Source organism: Oncorhynchus mykiss, chromosome 28, assembly GCF_057628025.1.
Source record: "Oncorhynchus mykiss isolate SJ-2025 chromosome 28, ASM5762802v1, whole genome shotgun sequence".
In the NCBI taxonomy this organism is placed as follows: Eukaryota; Metazoa; Chordata; class Actinopteri; order Salmoniformes; family Salmonidae; genus Oncorhynchus; species Oncorhynchus mykiss.
In genome coordinates, this window is record NC_143049.1 from 30,131,945 (window position 1) to 30,145,108 (window position 13,164).

Here is a 13,164-nt window from a genome sequence, read left to right on the forward strand (position 1 = left end):
TCAACGCCAGGTGCATTGTTCAGAAACATTTTCAAAGCTAGTTTTACTTGGCAAGGCAACATGTGTTATCAAGAGAAACCATGCAGCTATCCTAAGTCATTACTCTACGTGCTTGACATAGGTCACTTTGTTGAGTGCCGGCTTTGCATTAGTTTTGAAATTTGTTCAATCACTTCTCACCCGGTACAAACTTGGGCCAGCTTAATCAAATCCCCCATTGGCTGCGTTCCAGTATGACTACATTGCAGATTTTACAACACCTAGAGGTGTCGGTCATATCAGGTAACCACATATAGCAATTTGATGACATGGCACACAACCATTGGTTGATGCAAAGACTAGAATGTAGTCTGCCTGGAACACAACCTATCCTTTACTAGCACGTGTTCATGTAAATTGCAATAAGGCACAAGGGTTTGTGGTATATTTGCCATATACACCACAACCCCCGAGGTGCCTTATTGCTATTATAAACTGTTTACCAATGTAATTAGAGCAGTAAATAGTTTAACATCCGTGGTATACGGTCTGTCAGACAATCAGCATTCAGGGCTCCAACCACCCAGTTTAGAAAAAGACAATGACAGGCAGAGCTGGTTACATGATGGGATTTTACTGGACAGTCACCAGGTTTTACAAACAAGGCAATGTGACCACCGGGGGGTGGGGCGACCTCATCACGGGCTCTGAAAAGGCAGGTCAGCGCCAAGCCACTGTAGTGCTCAGGTTGTAGTCCACCCAGAGAAACAAACTACCATTTACAAACAGCCAATTATCAATAAGCTCACTAGATGCATGTCACAGGTAAGAGGATGTTGGACTCAAAAGGCCATTTAGAAAAACGGTGGATAACAAGTGGACGCTTCAAAGACCTTGACCCTATAATAAAAACTGCAGACTGGACAGTAACACTTAACCTGGACTTTCCTCCACATTATGGACCCTTCAACCCCACCAGTTTTCACGTTATTTGTATTCTTTCTATACAGGGGCAGCTTGTTTGCAAGTTGAAGGTAGACTCATCGAAATGATGTTGCCATGAGCAGCACTGGCTATTGAAATGAGCAAAAAGCAACACTTAGCTCTCAGTTCAGGGCACCAAAAAAGTAGAGAAGTTGAGCTTCAACGCTCTTAGTTGCTGCAGAAAACGACCCACTATGCTGTTTACTTTCTACATCATATCGCTGAGTCTACCTTTAACCATAGTAAGAGATGCCATACTGTGGTTCACATTTTGCATATACAGTATCTGTACGTTATTTAAATTCATCCTTAACATTGCAGAATAAAGGGAAGAGAGATGGAGTGAAGAGAGAGGGACATAAGAAAATATGTAAAGTGTGGAGGGAGAATGTTAGGTATGCCTCAGCTCGCGCTCTAACATCGAGTCTCGTAGATGCCGCTTCGGCCAATGTAGCGCACCCATTTGACAACATCATGATCACTGTAGTTCAGCTTGGACTCAAACACCTTCAAGTAACGCACCTTCAGCCCAGAGGGGGCAAATGGAACCTGAGGGGTACAAAGACATCCAGGTTACAAGTTCTACACAACTGCATATTAATACTGCATGCTAAAATGCTAAATTTGTCATTACTGCTGAGAGGGTGAGTGTGACTGCAACCTTACCTCAAAGTTCATGGAGATGGGAGGACGGGCCCACTTCTTCTTATCGTTGGTGGGCAGCAGCTCGATTTCAGCACTGATCTGAGATTCCTTCATCCCAGCCATGCGCTTGATCCTACATGCAGGAAACACACAACAATACAACATCAGAAAGAGACATTCACAATCAAGGAAGGGGATACAAAACAAGAGTGTGATCTTTGGTACGGTGATGGGGAGAAGCAGAGGGTTGAAATAACACTAACTTCCATACGATGGCGTTCTCGCTGGCCTTGTACTTGGCCTTGCCTTTCATGCAGATCACCTGGACACCGCTTGTGTTGAGCGGCGTGGGAATGCGCACCTGGAGCAACAGAAAACAAGTCATAACGTGATAAACAAATTCTCATACAGCAGTCTAAACCTAAACTTTCTAGAATAACAATAGGTGAAATTCACAGACCAAGAAAATACAAGGTTTATGAGACCAAACATAATATAAATTCAAAAGAAGAACAGGTTTACCCCAAGGTTACTAACCACAATGTAAAAAGACAAAAGGCTGAATAGCTACCTCAATTTTCTGAGCCAGGAGCGAGGGTTTGAAGTTGGACTTGATGACCACTTTGACCTCCAGTTTGGTGCGGCCCACCTCCCTGACCAGTGGAATGACTCGGAAAGGTAGGATGATGTCTTTAGTGGTACGGTACCTGGTAAAACCACACCAAACTCATGTCAAAGCAGACACACGCAGGGGGCAACAGCACAAAGACATCCAAAGATGGAGGGGCACATATAAATGCACACAGAAAGCGGGATGAATTACAAAACATGCGCGTTCACAGGGTAATATAGGTTTGAAGTTTAGCCTGTGACACTTACCTCATGAGCTCATACTCTCCATCCGGGGGGATGAAGCTGATGCTGCGCTCCGAGTCAAACTTACTGAGACGCACACACTGGTTGAACGTACAGTCGTCGATGGCTATGGACTGCTTACCACTGGTACTACAGGAGCAGAGGGAGAAGGGTTGACTGTCTATGCACCATACACAACTGTTCATACAGACATTAAAAACTAACACAAACCAGCCATTTAAACACACTACTCTACATTCCCCACTTCCTAACACGTCACCACCACCCAAACACACAACACATAAAGACACACAAAAAGGGATACCACAGCAACCCAGTGGATGCTAATCTCCATCCCTGTCAAAGACTGGGTCAGGGTTAAGGGTCAAGCGGGTGGGTAATAAAGCTAACACTCACTGATTACTAAGAAATACACAACCATTGGGAAGTCCACTAAAGATTTGAGGAGGCTAGTTAGATTCTCATCAATTAGCAGTCACACTATTCGATTAATACAGTAAATGTTGGGAGCCTCCTCAAATGCTTAGTAAAGCAGTCGCCATTAATGACACCATAGACAAGACAGCAGGGAGGTATGGGAGTAAGGCCAGATATCAATACAGTACCTTCCTCCTCCCCCTAAATCACTGAGGTACAGAATAAGAGAGGGAAAGAAAGATGTAGCGAATGGAAAAAAATGGTAAGTCTCAACACAAGCTCTATATAGAGGTCTTAGTCCAGGGACTGACAGTTGGTCTGATAAAGATCGCATTCCTATTTCCTACACAGAAGAATAAGTCAGAATCAACACCAAGTTGAAAATCAATTGAGAAATACATTCTTTATCTGATTCTGCAGCACAAGTCTCTTGTATTAAGCTCCAGCCCTTTAATGACAAGCTCTGTCCAGAGTTGGGGTCAAATGCTTTTCAATTCAGAACAGGACCTAAAATTAAATTCCAATTCTCCTCATGAAATTTGCAATTGGAATTTCAGTTTACTTCCCGAATTGAAAAGGAATAAACCCCAACCCTGGGTCCATCCAAAAACAACCTCTTACTCACCTCTTTCCCACCTCATCAGTGACACCGCCTTTACCCGCCTTATCAATGACAATTTTGTCATTCATGCCAAATTTGCACTCCGGCATTCCACTGAGATAGCTCTTCATTACCACACGGCCGGACACGTGGGCACTCAGGACCTGACCTGGAGGGGATAAAAGTGAAAGGTTCAATCATTAGGGCCTTTTCTCAATCGCATACTCCTTGTGTCCTCTCTCCTCAAAAACCATTGGAAGAGAAGCTCAGAGGGGAGGGACCTCTGGCTCTCTCATTCAATGGGTTTTGAGGAGGCGGCGAGGAGAGAGGACGCGAGCACTATGTCATTGTGATTCTCCCATTGAAACAACATTACTCCTACACTTCCCCTAGTTATTTTTGCTCTTAGCATATTCAACACCTGTTTAGGTCGTTTACTTTCAAGTGTTATGACCAACAGTCACCTTGAGGCGACATAAGCAGGTTGACACTCTCCAGCACATCTAAGAAGAGCTCATTGCGTCGATACTTGATGCCTTCGCGACGCCAACCAATCTGCCCAGTCACCTGACTAGTGATCTGAGACTGCTCTTCCTTTGTCTGTAAAAAGAGAGGGAGATCAACATGATATGAAGTGGAAAAAAACAGCGTATAGTTGAAACCAGGCCCAATGTCCCAAATAGAACTGAAATCAACAGCCCAAACCAAATGAGGCTCATCATTACCTGATGCTGCATCCGGCAGTGTCCACAACCCCAGAGAAAGAAGAAACAATAGGAGAAACCTTTAGAAAACAGTTGGAAAACAGACGGCACACAAGTTCTGCTACAGAGCCCATTGCAGAGGTCATCAGCAATGACAAGGGGATACTTCTCATCCTCACCTGGCCCTTGATGCCCTGCTGGGTGATGAAGGTCTTTAGTGCTCCGGTCTCAGAGTTCTGGGGATACCCGAAGTCCAGGATCTCTGCACAAAACAAAGAAACCAAACCATGAATAAATGATGAAGGGTAAGAGAGAGTAAAGAAGATACGAATGGCATGACTGTGCGAAGTGACAGTTACCGTCGAGCAGCTCGTAGATCAGCACAAAGTTGTTCTTGATGTTCTCTTCGCTGACCTTGCCAAAGTAGGCGGCCATGACGTCGCACATCTTGTAGAGGAACTCGAACACCATGGCGGCGTTGACATTCTGCTTGGTGACCGCCGCCAGCCAGATGTTGGAGCGCTTGACATGGAAGAAGCTGGTACGTGCAATGTTGGTCACAGGAGAGCGCACCTGCTGCCGGGCATGGATCACATTCACACGGAACGCGTCCACCGCGTTGCGCCTGAGAAAAGGAGGTAGAGAGAGCAAGATACGGATTACTTTCATGTCAGGAGTAATGAGCAAATGTGGAAGAGGATGTTCCTCCATCTGCAATTGATCACAACAAAAGCAAAATATCACGCTCTTGGTTAATACGCATATACATAAGTAATGTGTATACATTACCAGTCTCCTCTAGGCTTTGAGGGATAGTCACACACGAATCACCTACACTACCTTCCATACATTCCCTTTTCAGACCTACTTGACATCCAAGATGTATAAATCACTACAGTTCTTACTACAGATGAGGCAGCATGTCCAGACAAGACTGTTGATTCTCAGTGATGTGCAATATTCTGGAATAGATCCTTAGGTGACGGGTCCACAACTTCTGTGAGCTTGACAGTAGTGAAAATGATATGGACCACAAAGCTACTGCCTAGTAGTTAATCATACCTCTATTTGGAACCAGAGCTGATCCAGGGAAATAGTTCCCAGAAATATGGATCTCTGGAACCAATTTCAGATTACGGACTCTGCAGAGTCAGGACTGCACTAGTTAAGACAGATGGAGGTAAAGATGGAAGGTGCACTGGTACTATACTTGCTCATTTAACAGAGTCTGTCCGGCTGTTTTTTCAGAAGGTAATGTCCATTAAGGAGGGAAGAGACACACACATACATACATACATACATACACAAAAGTATGTGGACACCCCTTCTTTAGTGTATTTGGCTATTTCAGCCACACCTGTTGCTAATAGGTGTATAAAATCAGTGAGGCATTAGTTGGTTGCAATAATTAACTTTGTTTTCTTTGGTCACTGATATGTCAGGTGACATGCTGAAAGGGTCATCAGGTAGTTGCTGTGGGTCAGAGGTCATGCATTGGGAGTCAGGAATTGGTTACCATGGGTCAGGGGACATGCTCGATAGGCTGGTGCATTGCTTACCTATTCCTACAGTGGCAAAGACGGCGATATGGAGGAAAATGGCAAACGGATAAAGAGATGAGGGATGATGTAAAGGAGAGAGAGACAAAATGCACACAAATACATTTTTGTGCATAGAGCGAGTAACATTGTGTTGAAATACCATCCATGGTAGAGGAACACTGTAGTCGGCAACCAAATGCAGTTTCAATGTGTTAAATGAACTACTTTTACCACCAATAGTGGTTGAATTTAAAACTTGTCTTAAAATCTTAAGCAGCTTGAACGTGTCGAGTCTCCTCTGGAAAATCTTGGCAGTTGAATGTATTGATTCTGCATCAATCCGAGCTGTAGTGGTGTGGTTAGATAGTTGGTTGAGCATTTGCTACTCCAGAGAGCTTGCAATGTCTGAGACCTGATACAATAGTGATTATCCACAAGATGATAGTCAGGTATTAGCCCAGTTATTTTCTTTAGTGGGTGCGAAAATCAGTGGACCCATCTGTTGAACTCTTCCTGTTGGATGAGTTGTTTTGTTTATCAAAGAGTCAATTTAGAGTACGTTTTTCTAAATTTTCATCTGACAATCAAGGTTACGATAAAACATTCCCCCAACGCAATATTTATATAGCTTTCACAAGATATTTGTAATGCTGGTCCAATATCTCAGTAGTAAAAACATTGTACTCAATTTCAAAAAAGACAATTACCAGCCCATGTTAAATAAAGGCTTACAAGGCTCGACTGTACTTCTAATAACCGGTTTACACTAACATGTAAAAACTGCCTTCCACCTCACTTTCCTAACCACTAGATAAAGAGGAAGGGCATGAAACTAATGAAAGCAGCTACCCATAACTATGATCTTGCGAATTAGAGGTTAGGTTTGACAAAGGGCTAGAATTAGAATGATTGATACACAGTGCATTGAGGTGATGCCTGTAAAAAATGTACACACACTCCATCACCATTTGGAGGAAAAGACCAATAACTTAAAATGGCATTGCACTTGTTTTAAGACCAAAGTTAACATAAGTAATTACAATTATATATTTATTTATTAGGCTGACCCCATTTAGTTGACTGGTCGATTGTTTGGTCAATAGTCTGTTGGTCGACAGATTTCATTAGTCGAGCAGTAGCAAAAATGTTTTTTTTTTCTTCTAAATATCATGGTGTACAATTGACCTCTCTGATTGGCGTCTGAGTACTAATCCATTGTGGAGGCCATGGGGATGGCACAGTACATTAGTCTAAGGAAATTGTATATAGTTATATTACATAAGAACAATGGTGCAACAATAATACAAATAATAATTTTATAACAAATGCTCTTTCTCCCGCGTTGGATAGCGGTTGCTCTCCGTGGTTCTGAAACACATCAATGCGCTGTTGAATTGGCATCTTTTCCTAGACCATGTTGCTATGTGCATAATAGCAAACAATGCAGAGAACAATGCAGTGGAGGCAGCAGTAGAATGAGGAGATCAGAAAACAGGCCTTGCCTTATTGACTAAGAAAAGTGAGGAGAGAGGAAACCCCAACTTATGTCTATAATCAATAGCCTAACTGTTAAATGTGCCTGGCTTTATAAATCATCCATGTATATCTACAGAAATAAGACAGATCCTGCTTCTGTTGCCTGTTTGTGTGTGTTTAATAGCCTACTGAATCCGTGAGCATGAAGCCTCACGCAACCACATGTCAAGTAAACAATTACACAAATGTGTAATAAAAAAATAATCTTTGCTATAAAAGCTTTACACTTATTTTAATTAGAACAGCCTCTGGTATTATTTATCATATATTTAGTGTTGTTTACATTGTTCCAAATAGTCAGAATAATTACATTACTGTAAATATAATTTAAGTATGCTCTTTTCTTGACCTCCTTATTGTAAATATTATGATCATTATAATAATAGGTAATGTCATTATCATTAGTAGGCTTAGCATAGTAGTCTTGTATTACCACGGTCGAGCTGTAGGCATAAGAGTACATTCGGTTTTGTCTTAATACCGTAACTTACTTAGGCCTATATTTCAATACTTATAGGCTACTGTATCAATAAATCGTCATACAGCATAGCATACGAGTCATTCGTGATTTGAAATGCAATCAAGCATTTTAGTTTAAAAAAAAAAAATTGCTTAAACAATATATACACCGTTCCATTTCGGAAATTGCATTCACGAATGAACGAACGTTCATAGTTTGTTGTAAGCTATTTATTGACGTGATTATGATATGCTATAGGTCAGGCCCTATTGGTCATGTGCACACAATGCATACATGTATTTTGTAGAGAGCAAGGCTTGAGGGAATAGGGAATGTTTTTCCCAAAAATATATGAGGTATTTCAGTAACAGAACTTTTCAATCAGAAATGGCTGTAATTAAGTTTGCAGCTTAAGCAAAACAGACAACACAGGAAGTTTGAGCCTGGCACAAAAAAAAAAGATGGATATCTCACATTTACATAAGTATTCTGACCCTTTACTCAGTACTTTGTTGAAGCACTTTTGGCAGCGATTACAGCTTTGTCTTCTCGGGTATGACCCTACAAGCTTGGCACACCTGTATTTTGGGAGTTTCTCCCATTCTTCTCTGTAGACCCTTTCAAGCCCTGTCAGGTTGGATGGGGAGCATCGCTGCACAGCCATTGTCAGGTTTCTACAGAGATGTTCATACAAATGCATCCTTCCCCGATCCCTCCCCTGAAGCAAACCTGATCAGACAGGGCTTGACAGGTGAAAGCTGTGTGATTACTTACACTGATCAGTTCACATTGAACCTCAGTGATCACTTCAAGGCAGAGCAGTCGGGAAAGTGAGCTGGCAAGCTAGGGATTGGGTCTATCAAATTCTAGATTCTATTGCCAGCCGTTATGCCCTTGAGCAAGACACCTAACCACCCCCCAACAACTATTCTGCGGGTGCCCCGTGTGGCAACCCACTGCTCCAACCTTGGGATAAAGCAGAAGTCAAATTTCTGTTGGACCTTGTGTACAATTTACAAATAAAGTGATCTTATTTATCTCCCTAACTTACCTCAGGCCAACCAGGTGGACACCATTTCCTATCTCCTTCTCCCCTCTTAACAGAACCCACTTCTATAATCCCCAGAACCAATTACCACCTTACTTACCCTATGTCATCGCGGTAGACACGAGAGATAAGGACCTCCCCTTTGTGGTTGTAGATAAACAGTCCTCCAATCATCGTGGCTGCTCCTTAGTCCAAACTGGCCATGGTGAAAACAACACCCACCTAACGAAGAGCGAATGGGTGATATGACATTTCAGCAAGTCAAATTCCTGTTACATGCAGTAGTAGCTTAGATATGATAATGAGAGCCATTTTAGTTGGTCTTAATGTTTTGCAAAATTCCCAGTAGCTAGTTAGCTATGAATAGTATGGGAGTGGTTTCAAATTCATATGGACGGGACGGTTGCTGGTATTGGATTGAAGAATACAGAATTTATTTATTATGCCCAGTGCGGTGGGGGACAGACGTTAATAATTTGCTGTAGTTTATAATATGAGGCGTACGAATAATATGCATTAAATGAAAGACATTCCTGGAATTCTAGCTGTGACCAGGTACGGTAACAGAAGGCGACAGTTTCCCGTGCCAGCACATGCTTTTACTTAGCTGGACACACATATAGCTGGATTAGCAAGATAATTTCCCTTCCACGAAAGGAGGATGTTGTTTGACTTGGCGGACACGGTGTGGTGTGCATGGCATGAAGCCACTAACGTTAAGCGGTTTACTCGCTGTTTTATTGCCCCACCAAGATGTCTGCCTGACCGGAAAAGATAGCTCGCCATCTCGACAATTTCATAAATTGTTTATATCCTCCCTTCACTTTAACGCACAACTGAAAACGTATACTCCACCATGTCTTGCTAGCTACACATACAACTTTAGTGGATAGTTGACCTTCGGTTTGGGATAAACAGGATGGAGAGTTAGCAAGACAGATACTATAGTTAGCTAGCTGCCAGCCTAAAATGAACGTTAGCTAGCGCCTTTCTGGTATAAACGCCGGTAGCTAGCTAGACTGTGTTTACTGTTGAATATGTTAAGACTAGTTTGTCTTCGATATAATTACAATCTTACCTCAGTCTTCTCACACACCTAAGTCCACGTCCCTTTTTACTCCGATATATTTCAGGGTTCGTTAGCAAAAGTTCTACAACACACACTCGCTAATTATGCTCCTACTGCTTTCCCCTCCTCTTTAGAAGTCAGTTGACCAGCGTCGTCTTCTTCTTGGTGAGTACACCGCCACCAACTGTACTGGAGTGTGAGGCCAGTCACGACCCAGTTACATTAAACTATCTTCATGAGTCCTCTAAGAAATAGAGCCCTGAAGACCACGCCCCTTTCCTCCCACTACACCACTCAAACTGGAACGAACTACAAAAATCTCTGAAACTGGAAACACTTATCTCCCTCACTAGTTTTAAGCATCAACTGTCAGAGCAGCTCACAGATTACTGCACGTGTACCTGCACCCATCTATAATTTAGCCCATTTACCTCTTTCCCTACTGTATTTATTTTTGCTCCTTTGCACCCCATTATTTTTATTTATACTTTGCACATTCTTCCACTGCAAACCTACCATTTCAGTGTTTTACTTGCTATATTGTATTTACTTTGCCACCATGGCCTTTTTTTTGCCGTATATAGACTTGTTTCTACTGTATTATTGACTGTATGTTTGTTTTACTCCATGTGTAACTCTGTGTTGTTGTGTGTCGAACTGCTTTGCTTTATCTTGGCCAGGTCGCAATTGTAAATGAGAACTTGTTCTCAACTTGCCTACCTGGTTAAATAAAGGTGAAATAAAAAAATATTAAAAAACCCGTCAAAGCCTCTAGAACCAGTGATGCCAATTTAGCAATGTTGTTAGATTTAGCAACTTTTCAGACTACCCTGGCAACTTTTTTTTTCAAACAGCACCTAGCAACAAATTTAGCTACTTTAAAACATTTATTTGGAACTTTAGCAACTTTTGAAAAGTGACTCAAATTCTAAAATACACGCATTTTCCCTCTAAATGACACAAAAACGATTTTCTGTCACACACTCAGTCACAACACACGTGCCTGGCTGCAAAAGTGCATTGTGAGCGACGTCACCAGCAGGCGCTCAGCTCGTGCACAGGCAGCAGCAATTTCAGCAAATTGCAAATCATTGTTGGCTGACTGCAGCAGTAATAGTACGGGTTCGACGAGGCAAACCCAATGAATATAGTTGGTCACGAATGTTTGATCTTGAACAGAACTTACAACATCAATTAACATGTCTCAATCAAAATTGTGCAGCCAGAAGTACAGAAAAGAGTGGAAGTCTGTCTGTACCTGAACAAATGTCAAGTCATATTTTTTGCAGAGATGGCCAGTCAATTTGAGTAACGTTACTGTGTATTCTACGTAATGACGCAGTTTTACGTTATCACGCAATGACATCACAGAGTTTTTTAGCAACTTTTAGCAACAAATCAACCTGCCTCAAGCAATTTACCCTGAAAATGAGTTGGCAACACTGTCTCGAACCCCTCACACAATCTCTCCCTATCTACATCATACAGCTCCCAAAATATCAACACATACTCCATAGTTTCCTCCCCTTAACACTCATCACACAGACCTGTTTCACATCCACAACGTGGCATTCAACCCTGTGTGCCCAACCCATACTCTACTCCACACAACTTCCTACATCCCATACTTCCCACCTCGTCCTTTACTGACCAGTGCACAAGGTAAAATTGTCCCTACTGGCCTATTGTGTCACACTCGCAAATGCTTCACAATGTATTTCTTTGTAGGCTATAGCCTTAAAATAATTGAAATAACATAGCCTACATAATTAATTGTCGTTCCTTCTTAGGCTCCCTGCCTGGTTTCTGACCTATTTGGATTGTTTATATGTTGTTTAATATAACATGTAGCCTATTTGAAATGATGAGTGCTTATGGGGTGGCAGGGTAGCCTAGTGGTTAGAGCTTAGACTAGTAACTGGAAGGTTGCAAGTTCAAACCCCTGAGCTGACAAGGTACACATCTGTCGTTCTGCCCCTGAACAGGCAGTTAACACACTGTTCCTAGGCCGTCATTGAAAATAAGAATTTGTTCTTAACTGACTTGCCTAGTTAAATAAAGATACAATTACATTCACCTTTTCATGTTTATTAAAGTACTTTTCATTCATGTCATATGGTTTGGTTTTAATACTTTAAAACCAAATGGTAGGTCCAGGTAGTCACACAAATAGATGGGTGTTGGTTTAACGTGTGATTTTTATGAATTGAATGAATTTGGAGAGGCATTTTATTTTCTTTGAGCAAGGAGGCAAGGAGGCCCCAGCACACCACTGAGCGGGATTTCCGACTGCTCAATTCTGCTCATGTACCAGCATCCCACTAGCTGACCATTGATACTCCTTCTTCTTCTTTGTTGGTATCATGGTGTTCACACATTTTGTTTGTGCAGACCTCCACCTACAGTCAGGTAGTGTGTGGTCAATCGCGTTACATTTTGTGATATGAAAATAGAAAGTGGAATAAGGAAAAAAATTGCACCACCAACTACCCAACACCTATACCACTATTTCATAAAATAACAATCCCTACCCCATTCCACTACTTGGACCCTAACTGATCCTACACCAAGCTGATGGCCTGGGAGGATGGGATTCTAAAAAATATACTGTAGATGGTCAGGACACATGTTGGTGATATTTTGGAAAAATGTGTTTTAAACGTGCTTGGTTTAAATCACACGCTGCAATAAAAGACTGCATTCCGGGTGAGAAGATTCTTACTGGTTAATGATTTTCAAATAAAATCAAACATTATTTGTCACATGCGCCGAAAACAACAAGTGTAGACTTTACTGTGAAATGCTGACTTACAATCCCTTAACAAACAATGCAGTTAAAGAACAAGAAAATATTTACCAACTAGAATAAAATAAAAAGTAATAATAAAAAGTAACAACTAGAATAATAATAATGAGGCTATATATAGGGGGCACCGGTACCGAGTCAGTGTGTGGGGTACAGGCTAGTTAAGGTAATCTGTACGTGTAGGTGGGGGTGAAGTGACTATTCATAGGTAACAAACAAACAGCGAGTAACAGCAGTGTACAAAAGTGGGGGGGTCAATGTAAATTGTTCGGTGGCGATTTTATGAATTGTTCAGCAGTCTTATGGCTTGGGGATATAAGCTGTTGAGGAGCCTTTTGGATCTAGACTTGGAGCTCCGGTACCGCTTGCCGTGTGGTAGCAGAGAAAACAGTCTATAACTTGGGTGACTGGAGTCTCTGACAATTTTATGGGCTTTCCTCTGACACTGCCTATTATATAGGTCCTGGATGGCAGGAAGCTTGGCCCCAGTGATGTACT

General features: G+C 41.9%; 1 protein-coding gene across 1 annotated transcript; it reads right to left on the bottom strand.

Annotated features, from left to right (window-relative positions):
• Positions 1–594: 594 nt before the first annotated feature.
• On the bottom strand, positions 595–10,228 carry LOC110508881 (AP-2 complex subunit mu-A). The gene is made up of 12 exons (XM_090225011.1): positions 9,870–10,228; positions 8,892–9,013; positions 4,566–4,831; positions 4,386–4,468; positions 3,967–4,102; positions 3,527–3,671; positions 3,090–3,110; positions 2,488–2,613; positions 2,180–2,315; positions 1,872–1,969; positions 1,630–1,741; positions 595–1,512 (listed from the first exon to the last, which is right to left on the bottom strand). The coding sequence occupies exons 2-12, from the start codon at positions 8,963–8,965 to the stop codon at positions 1,378–1,380; spliced, it is 1,332 nt and encodes a 443-aa protein (XP_090081137.1). The 5' UTR covers positions 8,966–9,013; positions 9,870–10,228; the 3' UTR covers positions 595–1,377.
• Between the last annotated feature and the right edge of the window lie 2,936 nt (positions 10,229–13,164).